This window comes from Camelina sativa, chromosome 2, assembly GCF_000633955.1.
Source record: "Camelina sativa cultivar DH55 chromosome 2, Cs, whole genome shotgun sequence".
Classification (NCBI taxonomy): Eukaryota; Viridiplantae; Streptophyta; class Magnoliopsida; order Brassicales; family Brassicaceae; genus Camelina; species Camelina sativa.
The window spans coordinates 2,404,228-2,430,963 of NC_025686.1; the positions used below are offsets into that span (position 1 = coordinate 2,404,228).

The window sequence follows — 26,736 nt, forward strand, 5'->3', positions numbered from 1 at the left end:
TATAATTCCGCTGCAAGCTTAATCCGAAGAGCCAACATGTTCTCATCGCAAAGCCCATCAAATGATTTCCCAAGAGCTAAACATTCAATGTACTTAAGAGCATACACACCACAATCACCTGGATTTTCTTTCCGAGGAACATTTTTCTTCACCCTTCTCAATTCCAACATTGCTCTACTCTTCTTACGGATCGTCTCAGGAATCATGTCACTTAACATCGCTGGAATCATTCGCCTTAAAGGCAAACACTCAATGGCCATTTGATCGTCACTCACCATGGTTGGTATGCTATCATAGATGTGAATCTTCTTACCCCGCAAGTCAATATCCAAATCCACCCAATGGTTCTCATTGACAAAAAGACAAGCGTATAAGTTATCTACATCAATCCACCACTTCTTGTTCTTAGCTGACTCCTCAGGATATTCACCAAAAACGTGTTTCACATAGGAATCCCGGAACACAAAATTCTTAGGCCCCATATCAAACTGCATGTAGTCTTTCTTCAATGTAGTGATCAGATCTTGGTCTAAGAAAGCTATGCGTTGTTTAGGATACGGACAAGGCTCACGCATATATCTTCGCCGGAACATAGCCATAGCACAACCCATGTGCTACATTCAAAAAAAAATAAAAACTTGAATAAGCGAAAATATAGTATTGAATAAACGCTTATACTAAATTATCAAAAATAAACTTACATGGTCTGTCAACCATCCATAGTCAAAGCTTGGCCAATTTTCCCTTGGAGTCATAATTTTCCAATAGAATCTCACAGCTGCGTTGCTGGTGCTAAGTGGCTCTTCCCTGTGAATATAAGAAAGAGTTAGTACATATATAGATAATGATAGTAACTTTTATAAACTATTCAGAGTTGTTGATGTATACTTATCAAGGCTGAGAAAATTCAAAAGTCTCTGATGTTTCTCATCATCTGNCTTAAGATGATCGCCTAACACATTATCACCCTCTGTAATGATCCGCTTGACTGTCGAGTTACCAAGGTAAGGATACTTCTGCGATTCTGCCAACTGGGGCACGCGTCTAGAAGTCTTCGAAGGTCCAGGTCCATCCAACTTCGTCAAAGCCTCTCCAAGGCGGTTTAGTGTCACCTCAAGTTTTTTATGTACCAACTGATCCTCCTTGTTTGACCATGTATCTTCAGAACTGGAAGCTATTTTCAATTTAGCTTTATGAACTTGGGTAGTAATATCCTCAACATCGTCAGAAGCAAGAGCAGTTATCTTCTTTTTCTTGGAAGTTTCCTTCTTCTCAACCTTCACAGATTCCTTCTTTTCAAAGAGAGGAAGTTTCTCTGATATCTCATCTTCTTCTTTCTTCTTATTCTTGACAGTGTAAACCTTCCTCGCCACCCTTTGAACTCGAAATTCACCTTGTGATGTCTGCTTCATCTCAACAATCCATGACTGCAACCAAAAGCAAAAAAAAGAACATGAGAAGTAACGAAACATGATAAACAGAACATGAGAAGTAAAAAAATAAACAGAACATGAGAAGTTTTAAAAAAACAGAACATGAGAAGTTTTAAAAAAAGAATATGAGAAGTTTTAAAAATTCAGAACATGAGAAGCTTTAAAAAAACAAAACATGGGAAGTTAAAAAAAACGAAAATGATAAGGTTTTAAAAAACATAACATGAGAAGTTTGATATTAAGATGAGAACCGTATAAGTTTAAAACAAAAAAAAAGAACATGAGAAGTAACGAAACATGATAAACAGAACATGAGAAGTAAAAAAATAAACAGAACATGAGAAGTAAAAAAAATAAACAGAACATGAGAAGTTTTAAAAAAAACAGAACATGAGAAGTTTTAAAAAAGCAGAACATGAGAAGTTTTAAAAAATCAGAACACGAGAAGCTTAAAAAGAACAGAACATGAGAAGTAAAAAAATAAACAGAACATGAGAAGTTTTAAAAAAAATAGAACATGAGAAGTTTAAAAAAAAACAGAACATGAGAAGTTTTAAAAATTCAGAACATGAGAAGCTTTAAAAAAACAGAACATGAGAATTTTAAAAAACCAGAAAATGAGAAGTAAAAAAATAAAACGACGTGGTAAGCTTTTTTAAAAACAGAACATGAGAAGTACAAAAACAACAACAGAACATGAGAAGTAAAGGAAAATGTAACTTACAGGTGCTTTACTTGTTCCCTCATCATCGTTAATGGTGTGCGAAGTGGCATCATTCCGTACATCAGCTTCTTTTGGCTCTTTTCTTTCTTTCTCCAATGCTTTAATCCTCTCACCCATCTCCTCTTTGAACACCGTCATTTGTTTTTCAACGCATGTTTCAAATTTACTCTCCAAAGCATCTATTCGACTGTTGAGTGTTTTGCCCAAGTCAGAAATAGTCTCATTCATTTTCTCAATCGCCCTCCAAATATCCAAAGAAATTGACGTGTCATCCTTACCATCCTACAATAACATGTTCATTAATATCATAATAGAGAAGACAAAAAATGTTAATCAATTACGGTAAAGGAAAACGAAACCTTACCTCCATGTTGGTTACATTTTCTCCTTGTTCACATTTAGGATCACTATCTGTCAATCTTTTTTTCTTAGGATTGCACCCTCTGTTGTCATTCACCTTATCAGCTTCAGCACTTCTTTTCTTCTTTTTTGAACTTATACCAACTGTCTTGCCACAACTCCAAGCATCTAGAGATAAATGGTTATGAATGAGATCTTTAATTAGCGTCTAGGTGTGGATCCGTATGCTCATCTGAGTCAGACCATAGAGGATACATGTCTTCCTCTGAAACATGAATTATATGCCTAACACGAACCTACAAGCAATGAATAAAGTAAGTTTAAATTCACACTAATTATTTGTTCATGTCAAAAAATAATTTTTTAAACAAATAGTAACAAACTACTAACCTGTCCGTGTAAATCCTTCTCTTTTTTGATGAAGTTTGTGAAGTTGATATGTTTTCGTGATGATCGCCAATCAAGAAGTGGAACACCACTCGCTTCTGTCTTTCTAAACCCATAACTTTCTCCAATTCCAGTAACACTCTCATACAGCCAAATCAACATAGCATGAACACAGCCGTGTATGGTGTATGAATCTCCGTCATAGTCAACCATCTTAACATAATTCACTAAACTACTAAAAGCCACCGACCCCATGGATGTTTTTCAAAAGCAACTGGATCTGACACTCTTAGCGGTCGCCAACAGGATTCTAGATGTATGATGAATTCCATGTACGCATACCGACAACAGACATAACCTACCAACCATCATCCTCTTATCAAAATCCCATGTTTTGTTAGAATCAATCACCTTTACCAACTCACTCCACATAGGACCATCAAGGGTTGTTGGTATTTTCATTTCTTTCCAGAAATCATAGTGATCAACATCAAAGTTCTCTAAAGGGTCAAATGCATCACAATTTAACCTTGTTATCTCTGCAAACTCATTTAAAGAAAATCTAATTGGCCTATCATCAATCAAAGACCAAACCTCATGGATGTTGTTGATTCTCAGCTGATGTGTGAGTAGAAAGTGAACTCTCTGCGCAGCCCAGGTGTATTCCAATTAAGCAAACTTTATAAATACTCCAAGAGATGATTCCTTGAGTTTATACCACACATCCACCCCTAATCCTTCTCTCAAAAATCCAATTTTGGACACAAAACAATTGTGGTTCGTGTTCCTATGTTGGAGAGGCGATTTTCCATCTTCATAAAGTAGAGGAGGATATTTGATGCTATTGCTTGAAGATGCCATTCCTAAAGATACAAAAAAAAAAAAATCAAATGGTAAGAAAAGGTAGCAAACAAGATGATAAATACTAAATTTTGAACCCATAGATGAAACAAATATCTCATTTATAGAAATCAAACACCACAAAGTACAATGCATCGTTTACCATGTGAATTCTTATTATATATTACTGATGAAAAAAAACAGAAAAGAACAGCATCCCAAATAAAAAAGCCCAGAAATAAATTAGACCTGAAAATCAGAAGCTGGATGAATTCTCAAATGGGTTTCCTCTAAATTGTGCTTGGAACCGAAGACCTGAATCATCATAAATACAATATAGAACTTAAACAGTGGATAAAAACATATATGATGAATGAAACAATGTGAGGGGGAGGAGGGAGAGAATTGAAAACATACCGCCGGTTGAGTTTGGAGATGAAAGAGAGACGTGGAAGAAGGAGAAGGATCATGGAAGAGAGACAAGTGTTTGGCAATGGCTGCCATGAAAGAATTCAAAGAATCCGATAAGCAATAGACACAAATCGACACACACAATGATAATTATATAATTTTATCTTCNTTACCAACTCACTCCACATAGGACCATCAAGGGTTGTTGGTATTTTCATTTCTTTCCAGAAATCATAGTGATCAACATCAAAGTTCTCTAAAGGGTCAAATGCATCACAATTTAACCTTGTTATCTCTGCAAACTCATTTAAAGAAAATCTAATTGGCCTATCATCAATCAAAGACCAAACCTCATGGATGTTGTTGATTCTCAGCTGATGTGTGAGTAGAAAGTGAACTCTCTGCGCAGCCCAGGTGTATTCCAATTAAGCAAACTTTATAAATACTCCAAGAGATGATTCCTTGAGTTTATACCACACATCCACCCCTAATCCTTCTCTCAAAAATCCAATTTTGGACACAAAACAATTGTGGTTCGTGTTCCTATGTTGGAGAGGCGATTTTCCATCTTCATAAAGTAGAGGAGGATATTTGATGCTATTGCTTGAAGATGCCATTCCTAAAGATACAAAAAAAAAAAAATCAAATGGTAAGAAAAGGTAGCAAACAAGATGATAAATACTAAATTTTGAACCCATAGATGAAACAAATATCTCATTTATAGAAATCAAACACCACAAAGTACAATGCATCGTTTACCATGTGAATTCTTATTATATATTACTGATGAAAAAAAACAGAAAAGAACAGCATCCCAAATAAAAAAGCCCAGAAATAAATTAGACCTGAAAATCAGAAGCTGGATGAATTCTCAAATGGGTTTCCTCTAAATAATGCTTGGAACCGAAGACCTGAATCATCATAAATACAATATAGAACTTAAACAGTGGATAAAAACATATATGATGAATGAAACAATGTGAGGGGGAGGAGGGAGAGAATTGAAAACATACCGCCGGTTGAGTTTGGAGATGAAAGAGAGACGTGGAAGAAGGAGAAGGATCATGGAAGAGAGACAAGTGTTTGGCAATGGCTGCCATGAAAGAATTCAAAGAATCCGATAAGCAATAGACACAAATCGACACACACAATGATAATTATATACTTTTATCTTCACACAGATATGCATAGACACAAGAACCATTCAGAGACTACAAATGCTTCTACTTATCTTTTTGAATAATCAAGAATTGGCATAACACAATAGTGCCGAGAAGCACAATAATACCTATCTAATTAGCAAAGACATTCGCTGGTTTGCAATTTTAAAAAGTATCAAACATATATGAATTATCTACAATTGACGAACAGAGAAATATTGACACAAAATTGAAAAAATATTNAGAAATCAAACACCACAAAGTACAATGCATCGTTTACCATGTGAATTCTTATTATATATTACTGATGAAAAAAAACAGAAAAGAACAGCATCCCAAATAAAAAAGCCCAGAAATAAATTAGACCTGAAAATCAGAAGCTGGATGAATTCTCAAATGGGTTTCCTCTAAATAATGCTTGGAACCGAAGACCTGAATCATCATAAATACAATATAGAACTTAAACAGTGGATAAAAACATATATGATGAATGAAACAATGTGAGGGGGAGGAGGGAGAGAATTGAAAACATACCGCCGGTTGAGTTTGGAGATGAAAGAGAGACGTGGAAGAAGGAGAAGGATCATGGAAGAGAGACAAGTGTTTGGCAATGGCTGCCATGAAAGAATTCAAAGAATCCGATAAGCAATAGACACAAATCGACACACACAATGATAATTATATACTTTTATCTTCACACAGATATGCATAGACACAAGAACCATTCAGAGACTACAAATGCTTCTACTTATCTTTTTGAATAATCAAGAATTGGCATAACACAATAGTGCCGAGAAGCACAATAATACCTATCTAATTAGCAAAGACATTCGCTGGTTTGCAATTTTAAAAAGTATCAAACATATATGAATTATCTACAATTGACGAACAGAGAAATATTGACACAAAATTGAAAAAATATTGCAAAGACATTCGCTGGTTTGCAATTTTAAAAAGTATCAAACATATATGAATTATCTACAAATGACGAACAGAGAGATTGGTGCAGGATTAACTTCTCAATTTTTAATTGTACCAAATCACTCTGACCAAACTAATTAAACTATAAATTAACAAATTGTAAAGTGCTAATAAATCATTAAGGGGAAGGGAGGACATGTGATTTCGTCTGAGTTTTTTGGAGAAATTAAGCCAAGAGGCAACAAAAATGAAAGTATACCTCAAAGGATGTAACAATGGCGAGGGCTTCAAGAACACCGGCGCCGGATCCAAAAATCAATCACCACCGAAGCCACTAGGGATCTTATTTCGCCGCGGGAACAACGACCCACCGGTGAAGACAATTTCGCTGCCGGAACAGCGAACAACGATCAAGTTTTTTTCTGGACTGTAAAACCTTCTTTGCCGGCGGAAGAAACAAAGTTGAATTGAAAAAACGATTGTCGGCTTCTTCTTTTTTCTTGCGTTTTGATATAAGATTGTCGGGTTCTTTTTTTGTGTTTTGATATAAAAATTTTAGTTTTTATTTTATTTTATCACTTTCCTATTTCAGTTTTAGTTGACCTTTTGGTAATTTAAACATAACATTGTGTCAGTTTAGTTTTCCTGTAAAGGAGGGTGTCAATCTAGCAATATTTTTTTAATTTTGTGTCAATCTGGTCCATTTTCACTTTAGAATATTGTTTTAGCTATCCGCTACTTCACTGCAAACATTTTCCATTACAACAAACACTCCCAGGATAAAAAATTGTAAATTTTAAACAAAACAAAAAAAACACGCCATGCAATATACCGCAAGTTATCATCTATTTTAGAATATTATTTTAGCTATCTGCTATTGACTGCAAACATCTTCCATTACAATTACAACAAACAGTTCTGAGGTAAAAAATTTATAAATTTTAAACCGTTTTGAAACAATACAAAAAGAGTATATATAAAGTTGACGTGAATATTCTTAAAACAATATAATCAAAAACCAAAATTAACCTTTTTGCCAAAAAAAAAAAGAAAACTCACGTACTAATCAAATTAGTAATAAACTATCACCGCTCTCATTGACTCGTCACTCATCCAATAAAGCGTATCTAACCGGACTAAACCGTATCAAATAGATCCTTTTTCAGCAACGTATACTGAGCCAATTCTTTCCCGCTTTCTCCTTCGTCTCGATATCTCACCTTCGTCTCTCAATTTCTCCTTCGTGTCTCGTCTCTATCTTTCAGTTTCTCCGAGGATTGCCATGGATGGGTTCGGCTAAGAACTTTTGGGACCATAACACAAAAACAAAAAGCAAACACCCTACTTTATCGATCTATCGGTTTCTAAACAAGAACAAGGATGAACAACAATAAGAACACGATGAACAAGAGATAACTTAAGCGATCTAATAAGAACACTACGCATAAAACAAATTAAACCAAACGCTCTAACGAAACAAGAGGGAAATAAACGAAGACTACTAGAAACACTCAAGATTAAAACTTTAAACAAATAAAAGAGAGTCTTGGGTTTCAGACAGATACAACCTTTAGGTAGAACCTTTTAGCTCTGATACCAGCTGATGTGAGCACCGGTTGACTCGCGGTACGGACAGAAGGTCGCATCTTCAGCTCGGTCAGTGTAGGGGCAACTTTCCTTGGACCAAATGTTGGCGAATGGTTGTAGAGGACAAACGAACGACGGAAACGAGTTTTGGTGAAGAACGAACGAGTGGAACGCGAGATCAAATGATGGTCACGACTTCAGGCGTACAGACGGTCCGATGCGGTATCGGTTCAGAATGGCTGTCGAGAACGGAAAGCGGCCGAGTTGATTGAATGACGACACACGAGTGTTTGCTCTACTCGTGATACGGCCGGGCTAGAAGATTACAAACCCGATTCGTGAATCGACTAGGGTTTCTCGATAGTTAGTCCTGGACTATGGCTAAAGAGAGAAGTGAGACAAGAAACAAAGATTTGCTCTTTGGGAAAATTATATTCATTCAAGTCTGCGTTTTACAAAAGAGAGAAGGGTTTAAATAGTGTGAGGGTTTAGAGGGAACCAAGGACACGCGGACTCGCTATGGTCCGCGCACGTTTTCCCTTGACGTGTTTTCTTTGATGGAGAACACGTCGCCCTCTAAGTGGTTTAAACAGGACCACACACATCACACTACTCTAACGTTACAAAAGAAAGTTCTAGACAAAGTTCAAAACACAACGCTCAAACAAAAGATAACACGTCCTTGGGCTTTGACGCGGGAACCACGTCATCGGCTTCAAAACGTGGAGGTTTGCGTTAGGACTCGTCGCCTCATTAAAACCTTCTCCGGTAAACCTCGTGGGACAAACCCGGAGTGAGGAAAAAGAGTACGGGTCATGATACTTGGGTAAGGATGAAGGCCGTGCGAACGGTCTCCACTTGAATGGCTTCGACCGAGTTGTCTTCTTGAACAAAGGCTTGTACGAACCGGTTGATCTTCTGTCTTGCGGCCTTAGACGAGCTCTTTGATTGCGTAGTAGCTCCCGGAGTTATCCTTGGTGCATAGGCCTGATGTTGTCCCGCGGGTAATGCAAGTGTCTCGGCCGCGTCCTGGGCGTCCTGGTCCGGTACGAGTGTTCCTGGCCGCGTGTCCGGTTTTGTGCTCACATCAAGGAGGGTGTCGGTCGACACCAGTAAGTGAGCATCGGTCGACACTGGTGGGTAGTCTCGATCGACACCAAGAGCCAGTGTCGGTCGACACTTGGCTGGTGTCGGTCGACACCTCCCTTCCAGCGGGACTATGTTTGCTTCCTGGTTTGTTTGCTTTGTTTTGTTGATTGTTTGGACATTGATATCTCAGTTGCTTGTGTGTATAGCCCAGTAGATGGGAGGATTGCCTCACTGAGTGCTTTTAAAATACTCATGCATCTCAATTTGTGTTTGTGGTGCAGGTAAAGGCAAAGTGTGATCGTGGAATCAAGGCAATGAAGAGGAGGATGTTCTAGGGACTCGATTGGTTGTTGTCTGGCATTGCTAGGTTGCTATAGTTGGATCATTAGAAACATTGGTAGGTTGCTGGTTCTATGATTCTTGTTGGTTGAATTTTAGATATTGTTATGTTATAATTATTGGATTATTATTGGTTATTTATTGGATATTGATATTGGTTATTTCCGCTGTTGATTGTGATTGTGGTTAGGTGGCTAGTGGATATGAGACCACTAGTTGTAGTTTATTTAATATTATTATATTTATTTTTATTACTAATTATTTTATTTTTTTTTTTTTAAAAGGTCGGGTCCTTTCAATTTGGTATCAGAGCCCTTACGGTTCTAGGTTTGGTTTCACTAGGCTCTGTGTTGTAGATGTTTGGGATTTGCATGCTTTGATTGATTATGTGAGTTAGTCAATTGTCTGTGGAATGGAGTCCTAGAACATTCTCTTCGAGCCTACAGTGTGATTCCATGGTAAGGTTATGTTATTTTGTTATGTTAAGATTGCTTGTTAGCCTCTATTCTTGGAAGTGAAGTGGTTAGTGGTGTTTGAGTTGTTGGTCGTGGATGGGGACGTGGTCGCTGTCATGGTCAGGCGGGTCCCGAGGCCAGGGAGTGTGTGGTCCAGAGTTCCACGAGGAGGTACGTCAGAGGGTCGCAAGTGTATCAGGAGAGACCAGAGAGGGTTAGCCGGTGAGAATGCCAGGGGTGCTGGGAACCCAAGTGTGGGGTTGCAGCAGGTGGAGCTCAGGGTCGAGATGATCGCTTGGCGGATCTGTTGGCGTGCTGTTGGAGTGGTTACCGAGAGGGGTACCAGTGCAGGCTCCAGTTGTACCGCATGTGGCGAGGTGCTGCCGAGGGCTTCGGATGTTGAGGAGTTTCCATCTTATGTTAAGAGGATGAGCAGTTGTAGATGACCGGTATGAGATTATTCTCAAGAGATATCGGACCTAGAGAGGCGGATAGGTGGACATATGCAGTTGGAGAAGATATTTCTCTGTTTGGTGGTTAATCCAGTTGGATATTAGAAGTTGAGTGGGCAGGTGTAACATTGCAATGTTATACTCGGACCAAAAGAGGTACTTTTTGTCGAGAGATGTTTATAGTCGTTAGGGATTGTTGCTCCTAAGGGGATGGTGATTCCCCTGAATACCGATAGCTTGAGGGGCTGGGGGCTCCGAGAGTGGCGGAGGGGATGATGTTCTTTGAGGGGATGAGTAGTTCCCCTGATACCGAGATCTTGACGATTGTGGTCCAAGAGTGAGACGGCATAACTCGAAGATGGTGATCTCTGAGTGAGATCGGTATGGCTCGAAGGTTGCGACCTAAGGGTGGAGGAGTTGGGAGCAAGCAGTGCCTGGACGTGAGTATAAACATAATGACAGGATGTAGACCTCGAGAATTGATGGTGGTTTAATCTTGGATTTTAGTTGTGTTGGCCGGTGGGCCAAGATTTTATGACTGGTGCTAATGTGAGCACATGACCGGAGCCTGACCGAGATGCATCGATCGTGACCGAGACATAGGACCTAGACACGCCGAGCACGACCAAGGTTCCAGCGATCCTCCCAGGAGCCATGACAAGGTCAAGGAGCTCCGCCAAGGCGACCAAGCAGAGGATCAAACTCTTTGTTCAAGCGTTCGTCCAGCATCACCCGACCAAAGAAGACCTTGAAGAATCAGTTCGCATGGTCTTCACCCTTACCTAAGGGTGAAGACAACCAAGTCATTGTAAGTGAGGAATCGTACTCTTTTTCCTCACTCCGGGTTTTTTCCAAGTGGTTTACCGGAGGAGGTTTTAACGAGGCGAGGAGCTTCAATGCACAACATCCGAATCCAAGTCGTTTCCCGCGTCAAGGCCGAAGACGGTTATCTTTCTTTCCTTTTGCTGTGCGTTTTGATTTGAACTCTAGAATATTCCCTTTTGAACGTTAAGAGTGTTTTGTGGCTAAGTTTGAATGTAAAAGGGAGCGATGTGTTCTAATACATAGAGAACACGTCAAAGGACAAGTGTGCGGACCAATGCTAGTCCGCGTGTCCTTAAGCCCCTCTCTTAACCTAGCTATTTAAACTCTCTCTTAGCCCTTTGTAGACTTCAGACTTGAATGAAATTAAAAACATTTCTCAAAGAGAGATTCTTTGATCTTGTCTCACTCCTTTCTTTAGCTTCAATCCGGGATTGACTATCGAGAGAAACCTAGCAAACCTCGAACCGGGTTTGTCGCTTGCTAGTGACCGTATCGAGTGGCGAGCCAAACCACTCGTGTCGTCGTTCGATCCACCTTCGTTAACCATTGTCGTTCCATCGCAACCGCTCGAGTCCACCGTCGTTCCGCATCGCATCATCTCGAGTCCACCGTTGTTCCGCATCGCATCCTCTCGTGTCCACCGTTGTTCCGCATTGCAACCGACCAAAACCTCTCGCAGCGCTTGAAGCCTCTCGTAACCTCTCGGTCACAACGAGGTCAAAGCCAGATCTTTCAACCCACTTGTTCCTTTGCTTCCATATTCTGTTTCCACCGTTCCTTTCCTCCATAAAGACGAACCACCGAGCCTTGTCCGAGGAAAGTCGCTCGTAGCTCGACTTGACCGAGAGCGCCCGAATCTGACCGATCCGCAGGGCGTCCGACGATCACATCAGGTGCGGTCATGAATGTGTGGCTGATGCGCCAGGATCGTGTGGCTGGTGGTGCTGGAGTCCCGCGAAAGAGAGCTGCAGTAGGTATGAGCCGGCAAGGGCATGGTTGCCAGGTACATAAGATTTACGAGAAGCCTTCATGGCAGGATAAACTAATTGTCGCTGTTCATTGGAGATGGACAGGGTTGCGAGATTCAAGGTTTTGGTAAGCTTGCTGGGGAAAAACAAGTCAAGTAGGTTGAGTTGGCGGCTTGCAAAGCATATGACACGGAGAATCAGAATATGCGAACGCATGGTACTTGTTTGTTTTATTACGCTCGTATTGATGATTTTCTGTGGAGGATTGCTAAGTGGAAAAGCCATTTCTGGAATAAGCTATCTTGTGGAAGTTTCCCTAAGAGTCAAGTTACAAGAGATTCTTGGACGAAAAAGAAGGTTGATATTCAGGTGGCGGTGAATTATTGTCGGCATACTTGATTATTTGTCTAGTAGTGCTGGAGACACAGCTAGAGAATCTACCGAGCAGGGATTCATTCGTCTTATTACTTTACTGTGGGTGTGTCGGTGTGGTTGTCAAGTAGAAAGACGAGGTGTGGGTTTACAAGATCGTGGTGATGCCCAATAGTGACGTGTCAGTGTTTTATTCTTGAGTTTACCTAAACCTACCTGTCTTTTTCTTTGGGTATGGCAAGGGGTGAGGTCATCTTCGGCTGTAACGGCTCAGATATTTTCCACGCCAAGTACCAATAATACCCTTGGAAGTTTAGCAAAGGAAATACAAAAGGGAGACATGGGGAAGGGGGGTAGGTTCGTAATTGGGAGAGCAACGGAGGTTCCAACGAGTAGAAGATGATGTGCCACGGGTCACTTTATCGACCCACCCTTTGCCTCTTCTCTGGTTCCCCATATGGCCACTAGTCTAGTGAGTGATTTTTCCCGCTTCAGCGTCTCTCTCACTCTCTCTCTCTCTCTCACTCTCTCTCTCTCTCTCGGCTTTATCCCCCTCTTCTCTTCTCTTCTCCTCTGATTTTTTTTTTATATTCAAAAGCTTCGTTTACTCCGCTTCTATGGAATAAGCTTAAAATCTCTCTCTCACTTCTTCTAATTCCCTTGATTGAGCCTTATTTATTCTGAGAAGCAAAAGGCAACATGGCCCTTGGTGGCTTGATTTCAAACCGGAACTTTGGTTCCTTCATCGGCTCAGGTATCTTGCTCCTCTTTCACTTTATTAGGGTTCCTGGTTGTTTATCGGATTATATATATATATTAGTGGAATCGATAGGCTTTGAGACCCTAGCAAAATCTCGCTAGCTAGTTACTCTATATACAGAGGCGATATCATTAATGTGTGCATTGCTTTGGTTTTTGTTGAAGAAATTTCTCAGTGAAGAAGAATTTTAGTATAACTTTCTTTAAGTCTTGTGCAAACATTCACAATTGATTCTCTCATCTACCTTTGGTATCCAAAATCATTGGTGTTTTGGAATCCCAAGTTTTGCTGCATTTTATTACTTTGTAGGCAATGGTTGTCAGAGATTAGGCAAAACTTGTGCAGTGGTTTCCAACAGATTTATGGTAGCAGGACCGTGTAAGTACTATGTCCTGCTTATTTTTGTACGAATTTGAAGGGTGTATACTTTTACTATACTTTGTCTTTACTTAATGGAAATGCTTGTGGTAGGTGAACATGAGCATTGCCATTCTTCCCATGTCACAAGAATATAACTGGAGCAGTGCAACTGTTGGCTTAATTCAGTCCTCTTTCTTCTGGGGCTATTTACTTACTCAGGTCAGTTCTATATTACAATCACTCTATGTAACATGTGATTTGTTATTATACCGTGCTCATCTTCTCTTGAATATAGATTCTGGGAGGTATTTGGGCAGACAAGTTTGGCGGAAAGGTGGTTTTAGGTTTTGGTGTTGTCTGGTGGTCCTTTGCCACAATTATGACTCCTATCGCTGCGAGACTTGGTCTCCCTTTTTTGCTTGTCGTGCGGGCGTTCATGGGCATTGGCGAGGTTGGCCTCTTTCTGTATCTCTTTTCTCTTCCTAGACTTGTCTCAGACCTGTACAACTTCTCACTGGCTGGTTCTGTCTACCTTTGTTCCAGGGTGTTGCTATGCCTGCTATGAACAACATGCTTTCTAAATGGATCCCTGTCTCAGAGAGAAGCAGATCGCTTGCACTTGTCTATAGTGGCATGTATCTCGGTTCTGTTAGAGGATTGGCATTCTCTCCTCTGCTAATCCACAAGTTCGGATGGCGATCTGTTTTCTATTCGTTTGGCTCCCTTGGAAGTATATGGTTTATGCTATGGCTTAAATATGTATGAAATTTCTCCCCAAGATTCTGATATCTACGAACTTCCAAGAGAACTATTTATTAAAACACTTGTATGCTCTCCCAAGGATGACCCGGACCTAAGTGCAGAAGAAAAGAAGGTCATACTCGGAGGTAGCAAACCACGGGAACCTGTTACTGTTATTCCATGGAAGCTAATACTGTCTGAACCCCCTGTCTGGGCTCTCATATTTTCCCACTTCTGCCATAATTGGGGAACTTTCATACTATTGACATGGATGCCTACATATTACAATCAGGCGTGGATCTCAACTTCACTTATATTCTTACGTTTTAATATGATTAAGAACAAGTGAAAAGAATCTTGTCTTCTATTGTTGGTCTTTGGTCACGTTGCAGGTCTTGAAGTTCAACCTCACTGAATCTGGGCTCCTATGCGTCTTGCCATGGCTAACCATGGCTATTTTCGCTAATATTAGATGTTGGATTGCTGATACTCTAGTGAGCAGAGGTTTATCAATTACAAACGTTCGAAAGGTAAGAAATACACTCTTCTACTAACTCAAAGGCCAGACTTGTTATGCTGCTTTCAGTTATAGGAGTGACAACAAAGGCTTTATAACAATAGACTATTATTATTTTCATGAATCAATCAAGGCTATTCCAATTGTTACTTACTGCTAATAAACTGTTCAATGTCGCAGATTATGCAATCAATTGGTTTTCTGGGTCCTGCCTTCTTCCTGAGTCAGCTGAGCCATGTCAAAACTCCAGCAATGGCGGTTCTCTGCATGGCATGCAGTCAGGTATTGGTGTCAAAATATCATATGGTTTGGAACTGTTAAAAACATGTTTGCGGTTTTTGATTTCACACCGGCCGTGCCGACACAAAGATTATTCTTCAGAGAGTACAACTATAATTTAACATAACATAAATGCAATGTCGGGCAACTAAAACAGACAGTTGTCTCTTCCTTGAAAAACCTTATCATGAGTTGTGTAGAGCTCTGACATAAAGACTCTCATGTTGTCCCCGACAGGGCTCGGATGCATTCTCTCAGTCGGGTCTCTACTCTAATCATCAAGACATTGGCCCACGATACGCTGTGAGATAACATCAAAATTCTCTCTCTGTTAATACTTTGTCAACAAACTTGTTCGACTTCATTAACTATGCCTTGGATCGCAGGGTATGCTCTTAGGACTTTCACACACAGCAGGTGTCCTCACTGGTGTCTTTGGCACTGCAGCTACTGCTTACATCCTCTAACGAGATATTTTTTAAAAATCTATATCCACATTCTTGCCAATCATACAGACACAGATTTGGGCCTATGATTATGATCTAGGGTGGACGTTGTGTGGATATTGTGATTTCTTTTGTGATTATTATGATCCGTTGAATATCCTGTCTACTATTATTAACCAACGACTTGCTTTTTTTTTGTACCAAAATATTTAGGCTCATGGGATGATGTGTTCAAAGTAGCAGAGGCACTGTATCTAATTGGAACTCTGGTCTGGAACTTGTTCGCTACCGGAGAGAAGATTCTCGACTAGACCTGACCGCGAACCAAGTTTATCAAATTAGCTGCAGTGAAATCGTGTGAGCAAAGCTTTATATATATTTTTTTATTTATTTCTCTGCTATACATTTGATCTGTGATAGCGAGGTCAAATGTGTGAAAATGGTTCGCTGGTCTGTTTCATAAAGTAGCAAGTTTCTTCTACAAAATGTTCCGGTTTATAAGTTATCTAGACTCTAGACTAGTACGTCGCTGGGTTCTCCCGGTTTAATTGGTGCCAATTGCCAATTGGTTGTTGATGAGCCAATTAGTTCCGGTTGATGATGAGTAATAATAATTCTATTGTAGATATTGGCACCACTCCCAATCGGATTTGCAGTGTTCTTGGTACACTTGGCGACAATTCCAATAACCGGAACCGGAACCGGAATCAACCCAGCTAGAAGCCTTGGAGCCGCAATTGTCAACAACAAGGACCACACTCATGGGACGACGACCATGTGAGTACACTCTTCCTCTTCTTACAACACATATAAAAAGGACCACTCACTCTTTTTTTTTTTTTTGAACATATAAAAAGGACCACTCACTCAAAAACATAATATTTGATATATATTCTAATTTTTTTGGATTTTGTTTTGTGTGGCTGGTTGGTTGCAGTGGATATTCTGGGTTGGACCATTCATTGGAGCAGCTCTAGCAGCGCTCTATCACCAGCTCGTCATCAGGGCGATTCCTTTCAAGAGCAAGAGCTGAACATGAGATTCCCACATGTCCAGATTTGTTCTTCTTTAGTTTCCCTGTAATTCCTATGCTTCTTCATCTATGTAGTAGCTCTTTTGTTTTTCATGAAAACGACAACATTTGGGATTTGTGATTACTCTAATGTGTCTGTTTAATGTAAAAACTATGGTTAATTTTCTTTAAGCTGTTTAATTATTTCTGGGTCTCCCATCACAACCTTGTGTACTTGTTTCCTTATCTATGCATGAATTTATATTCCAGTTTACGTTGAAAGTCCACTTAAGGCCGCCAAGAGAGAGAGAGAGAGAGAGAGAGAAGAAAGAGAGAATACCGAATCCTTTTAAGAGGCGTTTAACTGTTTAAGTGTATGTATAGTAGTACTTAAAAGGTTTCTCATAGTTTCATAACATAAAAAGGCAAGTCAAAAAGCAATGCAAGTTTAGGCAAGTCAAAAAGCAATGCAAGTTTAAGTCATAAAGCTTTCCCCACAACTTTGTATACATGAGCAACAAAAGAGAAATCGAAAACAGTTGCTAGTAAGCGAACGCCTTCATCAGTTTCGTTGCCTAGCGTTTGCTCAAAAGCCACTTCATCTTCCTCAGTTTCGTTGAACTTAACTGGAGCTTCTTAAATATTCTCAAGTTCCTGCAAGGTCAGGTAAGAACATAAGCTCCCCTAAAACAGACATCATCCATCATCATAAAGTAGACATCATCCACCATCATATCCAGCCACAGTTACCTTTCACAAGTCTTCTTGTTCTTCTTGTTGGTATTGGATCCCCAGATACATACAGCAACTCTACGACAACTATGAGATGATGCCACAAAGTACTTGTTGTACCATTTGATGAGATCTTCTTTCTGGATCTTAATAAGTTCAGCTTGTTCTTTCTTGTGCCATTTGAATTTGTACCTGGAAATCAAGATCAGTTATTAGAGATTTCACTCTCACGCTGCAAAAGTATTAGTTGATCAGTTAATGACTTCACGCTGCAAACGTATTACCTTTGGCAAACAATCTCATTCCATGTAGACTCTAGGCCGTCAAACAACTTAAAACTAGTACTAACTATGTAGTCTTCGAATATTTCTTCTTCCATGTTTTCCTATAAGTTTAACACCATCTGAGATGATATACCAAGCAAAAACAAATAGATAGCAGTTTCTTTCTTATACGAGCTTACCAGGAAGGACCTAATGTTAGTTACGAAGTTATATATCCGCCTCAATAGATGATTGGGATTGAATCTTGAAGACACAACATAAATATAAAATCCACAAACTCCACCCGTCAAGTCCGTATCGCAAGTAAGTTCATAACCAAGGTGCTCCTGTGTCCTAAAGACAGTACATTTGAAGTTATTAATGCAAATAACCTCAAAACTATGAAGCTAGTACAGTTTTGGGACTAACCTCAGCTGATCAAATAGTAAATCATCTACGATACTGTCGAAGAGAGCCAACATTGCACCTAGTTCCTCATTTAGGTCTTTTTTCCTACCGATTCTGAAGTAAACCTGCAAAGAGAAATTCATTTAGGACTACAAAAAATACATAGTATAGTCCAAAATTTTCAATTACTCTCCACAAGGCAATAGTAGTTGAATATGTTATACCTTGGCAATAGAGTTATTTGCAGACTTTCTTATCGCGTTCGCATCTCTTCTAAATCTCACACGATGCGGAACACAGACTATGCGCCTTTTCTTTCCTACTTTTGGAGGGGTTGGCCCTTCCAACGTTCTTTCAATAAACTCTGAAATCTCAACGGCTTCCTTTTCTAGCACATCACCATAACAGAGACCTTCAATGGATACCTGCTGCAAAGGAACAATAAACAAAGTTTTGTAGTCAAATTCCTCAATCAATAAAGCAAAGCACGAACACAAAGCACATCTCATCCTAAAATGTCTCGAATTACCTGGGAACACAAAGCACGAATGAAACTTTCCAGATGGTCAAAAGTAATTTGGGCCAGGGCATTCAACTTCTCATGCACACCATATGAACCTTCGTATAAGTTTGGCAATAACAAATGTTCAGATTGAGTTTTGATATCCATGTTGTTAAGTTCACTTGCCACCTGCTCTTTGATAATCTGACAAAAAAGCTTTTTAGTTTTCCATTGGTTCTCATAAAGATACATTAATGCAAAATGTCAGAACAAAATATGGGGTGATGTTGTAAAGTGGCGGTATAAAACATACCTCAAACCTTTTAGACTTTGGAGAGAAAGACTTGAACTTCTTCCAAAGTTCCGAGAAGAAGACATGTAATTTTTCTCTATAGCCCTTAACTTGAAACATCAGTCTATTGTCAGAGATTGACAATGAGCTAGAAATTTTTGCTTTCTTGCCCTGCATACAAAGATGTAAACGTGTTATAGACCAATTTCCCAATACAATATTGAAGACAACTGTACAAAACCATCTCTCCACTCACCTCGAATATGAGCTGGTCTAAGTCGTCCCTTAAAAGTTCTGTAAATAGGTCCATCATAAGTTGATCCCCGACACTATATTTCCCACCATTCAGATTTATGCACAAGTAGACATATGATAGGTCTAGTCCATTACATTTGTGCCACATCTTTATCAATGAGTTATCCACGATACACTTAGGAACAGAAGCTGCGGTCACTCTAAGCTTGATGGCACTTGGAATGAACTGGTTTTCTGAAGTACTTAGCTTCAGAGACGTGGAAGTTTCAGGAGCTTCATTCCACATTTGTATGAACTCAAGTGGAATTTGTTCTTCTATGAAACGTGATTTGAACCAGGGTTCAGTTCGACACTCTGAAAGAAAAAAAGATACAGTAAGAAAATTTCAGTCATAAAAAAATATGAACAAGAAGGGATATTTATTGTACCTGCTGCCTTGAATGAACTTGAAATAAGGTCAATCCTCATATTTTGTGGAGTGAGCTCTTTTATAAGATTTCGGATTGTTCCTGGGCAGAAACAACACACTGCACGGGATACTTCAGCATTTTAACTGCACAAAGAATACTTTTGGTTAGGCTCTGGAAAACTAAGATGTTAGACCATCTTTACTCCAGCAACTCTATTAAGTTGCTCAAATATAAACTAATCATATATTTAATACTAAACTAATTAAAGCAATCCACTTATAACCTAAGCAAAATTTCCCTTCCACTAGAGAACCCCAACACACAATTGCTTAAGTCAAAACAGAGAAGTTTTTTTGTTTGTTGCAGCAAAAAAACAGAGCATAGAGAAATTAGAGAAAAGAGTAGAGAAGAAGATGGTTTATTTACCTTAAATCAGAGGAGAAGATCGAGAGATCGAGGAAGAAACAAGAACCAAGACGATGAGGATTTGTCTCGCTCTCTCTCTCCGAACTCTCTCTTTCTTGTCACTGGAAAGTACAACGGCCGATGAAGAGCTGAAGACGACGAAACAACTCAAAGAGGGGAAAGTGTAAAATTGGTGTCAAAAATCAATTGATTCAAGGGAAGAATCGCCTATTTCCGTCAAGAGAGTGAGAGAGAGAGAGTCGCAAAAAAGAAGAAGAAAATGGGAAAAAAAAAATTGTCTTTTCTATTTTCTCATTACCCAACCAGAGCTTGACACGTATGACTTTTATGGGTTGCTTCCGGGTTGCTTCCGATCCCTCCTACAGCAACGGTTCTATGTTAAATGGTCATATTTAAAGGTTTTTGATTTATTTTTGAACCACAAAAATACTGAGCAACCCATTGAGCAACACCAGTAAAGATGCTCTTAGGCGGTTCTGAAAATTTAAGAGGTACTTAACCCCAAAAGTGTTTATACTTTTATTGTACTTAACCCAGAAGTACTTATATTGTATATAATCTAGAGTGGATGTTGGGACCAAAAAAAAAAACAAAAATAGATAAAGTGGATGGATTAATTTAAAATGTTAAAAAAATGTGGGATGCATTCATAGATAAGAATATAAGACATTTCCTTTAGTTTCCTATCTTTGTACTATGAGACGACAAAAAATTAAAACAAATTATGGACAAAAATTACTAATTAATTTTAATATATTATAAATCAATCAGAATTTTAAAAAGTAAAATTTTATATCTAAGTATAAAATATGATTATTTTTAATAACTATATTTGGAAGATTTTGTTAAGATTTTCAATTGTGATTCTCTTATCATCTTTCTTTTATTTCATTTACAAATTGTTTTGAATTATCAAATAATACATATGATAAATAAATATGTATAGTTTTTTCTGCATAATTTGAATTTTTAAAAACGAAGATATATTACTCAATCTATGAAGAAAAAATGTGTGTTTAATGTTCCACATCGGTGGGCTGGTAAAACTAAATTTATATAGTTGATAAATTAATAAATTTTATTTGCTTACAATTATGATATTATCATTAATACTTTAAAATATTTCATAAAATAACGATGCAAATACAACAAACAAAAAAAATTGTAATATACATCAAACAAAGTAAAATACTAAAATATTTTAAAATAATTAGTATTGAGAAAGATAGATGTATATTTACCAAAGAATTGTAATATTAAGTAAATACTGTCTCAAACAAAATAACTTCTTAAAACAATTTAACAATGATTATATCCTTTAACAAAAAAAAAAAACAATATAAAAATAATTTTATTATTATATTATAATTTTTGGAAAAATGTTGATTCATGCTTTATAGCACGGGATACATCCTAGTTAATAATTAAATGGAGAAAGTGTTTCTCTACCAAGAAATTAAACACATCGTGTCTTCAATTTAAAAACACTTAAATATTGAAATAATAATTATTTTGTTACATTACATATTATATTTTGTTTGTGGAAAGACATTGTCATTAATTATATGAAGGATTGAGATGGTCTAAGTAGTATCAAATATGTGTTACGGGCACAAATACACATAGTCACAGTCACATACATACTAAAAGAATACAATACAGAGTAAGATCTATGACTATGAGCTTTATGTAAAACAAATTCAAAGAATCAAGTAAACACAGCATTTTACAGTAGATGTCTTATGAATATTACGATTATATATTTTTACATAATCTTTCTTTTAGTTACGATTATATATATATGACTAGATTTTTTACGTGCGGTTACCAGCACAATTTTTTTTAAAAATAAATTAAATATTTTTCTTGTGTTGTGTTGTGTTGTGTTTTTGTGTTTTGTAATCTTAATTTGGTTTGTTATTTGAGAATTTTTGAGAAATACCATTTTTGGTGTACCCGTTTTCAAAAATACCCTTTTCATCTATCAATTTTCAAAAATACCCCTTTTTAAATATGAAAAATCATAAAGTTTTATATGGGTCACAAGGTACTTCTAGATAATAACTACTACCCTATAGACTAGATCCAAATATTTATGAAGTTTTAAAACATTTTAAAAGGTTTTTACAAAGTTTTTAAAAGGTTTACAAGATTTTTAAAACATTTTTAAACAGTTTTTAAAAGGTTTTTTTATAAAATATAAAAAAACAATTACATACATATAAAGGTAATTTGTGTAGATATATATAATAAGCTTACACAAAATTTTTGAAAATTTACAAATTTTTAGTGGTTTTTTTGGTAAAATTTGGAAGATGGGCTATTTTTGAAAAATGGTATTGTAAAAGAGGTATTTTTGAAATTCTCTCTTGTTAGTTTAAGTACTTATATTGTATATAATCTAGAGTGGATGTTGGGACCAAAAAAAAAAAAAAAATTAGATAAAGTGGATGGATTAATTTAAAATGTTAAAAAAATGTGGGATGCATTCATAAATAAGAATATAAGACATTTCATCCTTTTCTAAAAATTGTTTGGTAACTTTGTCAATTATTTTAAACAGACAATATTAACATAACATACAATATGGATTTACAACATGAGTGAAAGCCCATTCACCGATACCACCAACACCAAGAGTCAGGTGGCAAAGACAATGGAAATCGTAACACTTTTCTCCAAGAAGCACGTGTTCTAATCGATACGTTATCAATTTGTTCTTGTTTTCTGTGGCACATGACGTGATGTTGGTAAAAGAACCAACTCACTGTGTGATTGACGTTCATGAAGAAGAATCATATGGTGCCGCAGCCTCTAAGTCGACAGCTCAAATATGTTGCGCACTAAGTGTTTGCTTTAATACCACTGTGGAAAAAAACCATATACTTGTGGTACAAGTTCAAACATAGAGGAGCCACAAGAGTTTTAGTTTCAGAGGAAAAGACAGTTGTGGGTTGGTTATACAAGGGCACGTTGTCTCGATATCTTTTCCAAAGGTGTATGAGAAACTTTTGTTACAACCTAGACCATCATAAGAGCTTTCAGGGTATGAAGTTAGCTTAACAGGGGATGTTGTGCTCGGCATAGCTTCGACAGATCGTGCTACATTACTAATACAGCTTACTATTGGCGATGTAAAGTTCCAAGTGAAGCACAAGTGGAGACTTAAACAGCGATTGATGGCACAAATGAACGAGAAGCATCTCAAATTGATCATGAAACAGAGCGATGTGAATTCAAGAGGCGATTTTGCACCAGAGTTACAGGTTGTTGCCGCTAGTGTTTCTTATCCGGTGAAGTTTCTGGCGAAGGTGACACCATTCCACCGTTTGCAGTTTTTGGAACAGTTTCTCTTTTCTCAGCTTAGATGGAACTTAGCATTACGGGAAGAGATTCCAAGAACATGACATTGTTTCTCTGTAGTGTTGTCAAATACCAGCTATGGCACATATGGCAATCTAAGCACATACATACACTTCCAAGAAAATCTGCAACTCTTTCGTCTATGTTGTTTACTATACTAGTATATTCAATGCCTAAGATTGGTGATATTGAAATGGAGATTGAGCTGGATTCTATGCTTCAAAGAGAACTGGAGCAGATCATACAACAACAACTCTCATGTTCTGCATCATACTCCATTTGCAGATACTCTGAGTGTGATGATGAAGGCTGTTTTTGTGCTTTGCTTGAGTGGTATACATCTCTATTTTACATATTTATGGCAGGGAAATTTCAGAAAATACTGGTGGTTTAGGTTCAAACACAGCCTACAGAGGATTAAGACCAGGCAGTATATTAGTTTCTTCTCACCCCAATTCGTCCAACAAATGGGCTCCATAACGTTTTTGTGGTGGTGGCTTCAAATTGAAAGCAAGGTGAAGTGGCATATCAGAGTATTCACGAAGGTGATTGATATTTTTGGGGAGTTAAAAAGGGTTCTGGCCAGCAATGAAATCATCTATATTTTTCCCTATGGCAATCATTGTTACAAGCTGTCATGGCATTTTAAGCTCAACTATTGCCAAAAAAGAACAAGGAAAGAAAGAATATCATCATTAGATCTCAGAGTCAGTTTCCTTAATGCATGTATGTTCATAAATGCAAAAGCTCCATGGTGCATACGCAACGTCGCAGGAGCTTTGCTTTTATGAAGGAATCACATCGCGTTGGAATGGTGTCATTTTGGTTTTACAACTTGATATCATTCGTTACACTTTTAGTGGAATGCTCATTGAATAAAGGGTAAGCTTGAAGACCATGAACAAAAATGAATTGTCAGATACTTTCATGGCTGAAATTGTCTTTCGGAAGTTTGCATCATAAACCATGCTAAAGAAGAAGAGAGAGTCTAAGCAAATCAACAGACCATCTTAATCAATCACGGCATCACACAAAAAGTTTTACATTAAGCGGAAAGTATAGAACAACTCCCTCCCCCCCACCCCCACAACATACCATTTATTATTGAGTTTACAAATAATGGGGTTATTGGTGAAGGTCGGTGTTAATAATGGTCACTATGCCCTGAGTTTGCTAACTTTCCTCTCAAGTTCTTCCTTTTTGGCTCCAATGATCCTTTCAATCTCTTTACCACTTTTCACCAGCACAAAGGTTGGCATTGCCGTCACATTAAACTCTTTAGCCACATCCTGGCAACATTATTAAGTCATGCAGTAAGTTTAAATTGTTTGTTTCTCAATACAATTCAAATAACCACCAGAAGCAGAAAACGCTGAACCTAACTTCAACAAAACAGAAAACAGAATCCTAGTGATTTGCAGTTTTAGACAGCTCGCAGATTAGCATTACAAAACAAAGATGAAGACTTTTTGATATATAGAGAGAGATACTTACAGGAAGTTCATCGACATCTAACTTGACGAAATCAACATCAGTAAACTTATCAGCCATGGCATGAATCGTAGGCTCAATCATTCTACATGGTCCACACCACGAAGCCGAGAAATCAACCACCAGCTTATTAATCAATTCACAGAGAACCAAAAATCTCAATCAAAATCCCAAATTGATTGTATTACACATAAAAACACTGAATCGAATCTGAGTCAGAGACATACCAGTTTGTTTGATTCTTTGATCTCGTTGTAATGAAGCTGCCACCGAGCTGAAGAGCTAAACTTGAAGAGGCGACTTGGCTCAGATTCAGTCCCTGTAGCAACTGCATCTTCTCCACTTCCAAACACAGATGATAGAACTCCTCCCATTCTCTTCTCTCTTCTCTCTTCTCTCTTCTCTGCTTAACAACGACGCTCCTTTCTTTGGTCCAAGGATCGTGTCGTTGTTTTACATTTAAACAGTGTGTCGTTTACTTAAAAGTTAAAACTATCTTGGTCAACTATGATTAAAGGTGGATAATAACAAACCGGCCCAAACCAAATCAGGCCAAACCGAAATGGTGATACCAAAAATCGATATATAAAGTTACCGATAATTTATCATGTTTAATAAACCGCAATACCAAAGCGGAATTCGAATTAAAACTGATTTTCATATTTACCGAACCAATAACAATTTTATTGATAAAAATATTTTATTTTACAGCCATGGATTGTTGTAGATTTTGTCTACTACAAATTTTTTTAGATTCTTTTTTCTTAGCCTTTCGATTTTCGATTTTTATTTTTTATTTTGTTGTAAGATTTTTTAAATCTTTGTTTCAGAAATCTCACAGAAAGTTTTTTGAAATTTAATTATAAATGTGTTGTAATCTGTCATTGTTGAATATATAATATGCTAAATTCATTGGTGGAGGGGGATCATTATTGAACATTACTGTAGTTATGATATGGTTTGTTTGTTTTTATATATCTCATTTGAACTAAATAAATCAAACAAAGAAATCATGTTTTTGGTATCCCCATTTGAACTAAGTAAATCAAGTAAATAAATCATTTTTTTGTAGCATTGTCATCTTACTAATTATGTGGTTTATTTAGTGCTTTTAAATCTAAATGACAAGAGAAGACAATGTGTTAATAACACCATCACCATAAATAAACCGGACAAGAGCAAGTATTATTTTTTCTTGTGCATGTTTTCATTTGTTAATATTCTTTTTTGAAAATTGATGTCAAGATTTGTATAGCAAATAAATAGCTATAAATAATAACAAAGAATAGTGCAAAGGATATTTCAGCCTTACCATAGCCGAATCCGCATTAAAACTAATTTTAATATATACCGAACCAATAACAATTAATGAAGTTTATTAAAAAATATTCATATATCTTTTATTCTAACTATAAATCTATAATTAAATAATATGAAGTAAAAATTATATTATTATATCTAGATTGAGCCAAATAAAAAGTTTGTTTAGTAAAAGTTCTTTAAGTAATTTTTTTCTTTTTTTTTTTAGTTAATTTTTTTAGAATTTAAAGAGTATATGGAAGACAATGTTTTTATAAAAAAAAAATCATTCATCAATCGACTCTTTCAACTTTCGACCGGATAAAATCATAAAACTCATCAAATTAGTTTTTCATATATAAATTGTATCTCCAACTAGTGCAAATATTTCTTTCTCTGTTTTTACGGAAAGCAAAACCATATATATGAATAATTTTAAAACAAATGGAAACTCAAAAATTAAAAGTGATAATCACTAATTTCATAGTCCTTTCAACTAAATCAAACATATTACCTCATAATCAAATCATAATGGAAGACATAACCTTAGAGGAAAGTAAGATGAAAATATTTAATGAAATTCATATTTGTGTTGGTTTGACTAAAAATGAGTTTGAATTGATTTTAAAGAAAAGATTAAAGAAGAATCAAGACATGTAAAGATCATGATCCTGAATTTTTAAAGGCACCCACTTGCATTTTGTCGTACAACATTCACATGTTTTAGAAATTTTAGGAGAAAAACACATATAAATAAGTTTGTTGAGAATGAAAGGATAAGTTTGTACAAACTTTTCATTTTCATGAATTTTGGATCAAATTATTTAGGTTTCAGTTTTTATGACCCAAATCGAAAT

The 26,736-nt window shown here is 37.2% G+C and overlaps 3 protein-coding genes and 1 pseudogene across 9 annotated transcripts; 1 reads left to right on the forward strand and 3 right to left on the reverse strand.

Annotated features, from left to right (window-relative positions):
• Positions 6–11,886, reverse strand: LOC104747453 (annotated as a pseudogene).
• Positions 12,721–16,642, forward strand: LOC104715269 (ascorbate transporter, chloroplastic). 6 transcript variants are annotated; one of them, XM_010432693.2, is made up of 13 exons: positions 12,721–13,077; positions 13,367–13,461; positions 13,555–13,662; positions 13,739–13,894; positions 13,987–14,202; positions 14,285–14,476; positions 14,577–14,714; positions 14,882–14,983; positions 15,218–15,283; positions 15,367–15,397; positions 15,640–15,783; positions 16,052–16,203; positions 16,364–16,642. In XM_010432693.2, exons 3-11 carry the CDS (start codon positions 13,561–13,563, stop codon positions 15,735–15,737), a joined length of 1,101 nt encoding a protein of 366 aa, XP_010430995.1. In that variant the 5' UTR covers positions 12,721–13,077; positions 13,367–13,461; positions 13,555–13,560; the 3' UTR covers positions 15,738–15,783; positions 16,052–16,203; positions 16,364–16,642. The 6 variants fall into 6 exon arrangements, with proteins under 6 accessions (XP_010430995.1, XP_010431001.1, XP_010430991.1 ...); XM_010432699.2 differs by having other exon boundaries at positions 13,393–13,461; XM_010432689.2 differs by having other exon boundaries at positions 12,721–13,461.
• On the reverse strand, positions 16,820–19,984 carry LOC104715299 (nardilysin-like). 2 transcript variants are annotated; one of them, XM_010432720.2, is made up of 11 exons: positions 19,727–19,984; positions 19,319–19,443; positions 18,892–19,244; positions 18,657–18,806; positions 18,371–18,547; positions 18,066–18,269; positions 17,863–17,966; positions 17,634–17,787; positions 17,455–17,555; positions 17,189–17,362; positions 16,820–17,092 (listed from the first exon to the last, which is right to left on the reverse strand). In XM_010432720.2, the coding sequence occupies exons 2-11, from the start codon at positions 19,356–19,358 to the stop codon at positions 17,014–17,016; spliced, it is 1,536 nt and encodes a 511-aa protein (XP_010431022.1). In that variant the 5' UTR covers positions 19,359–19,443; positions 19,727–19,984; the 3' UTR covers positions 16,820–17,013. The 2 variants fall into 2 exon arrangements, with proteins under 2 accessions (XP_010431022.1, XP_010431028.1); XM_010432726.1 differs by having other exon boundaries at positions 18,066–18,266; positions 19,727–19,983.
• Positions 24,032–25,039, reverse strand: LOC104715315 (thioredoxin H2-like). Its single transcript, XM_010432733.2, has 3 exons — positions 24,808–25,039; positions 24,584–24,706; positions 24,032–24,378 (listed from the first exon to the last, which is right to left on the reverse strand). Exons 1-3 carry the CDS (start codon positions 24,952–24,954, stop codon positions 24,247–24,249), a joined length of 402 nt encoding a protein of 133 aa, XP_010431035.1. The 5' UTR covers positions 24,955–25,039; the 3' UTR covers positions 24,032–24,246.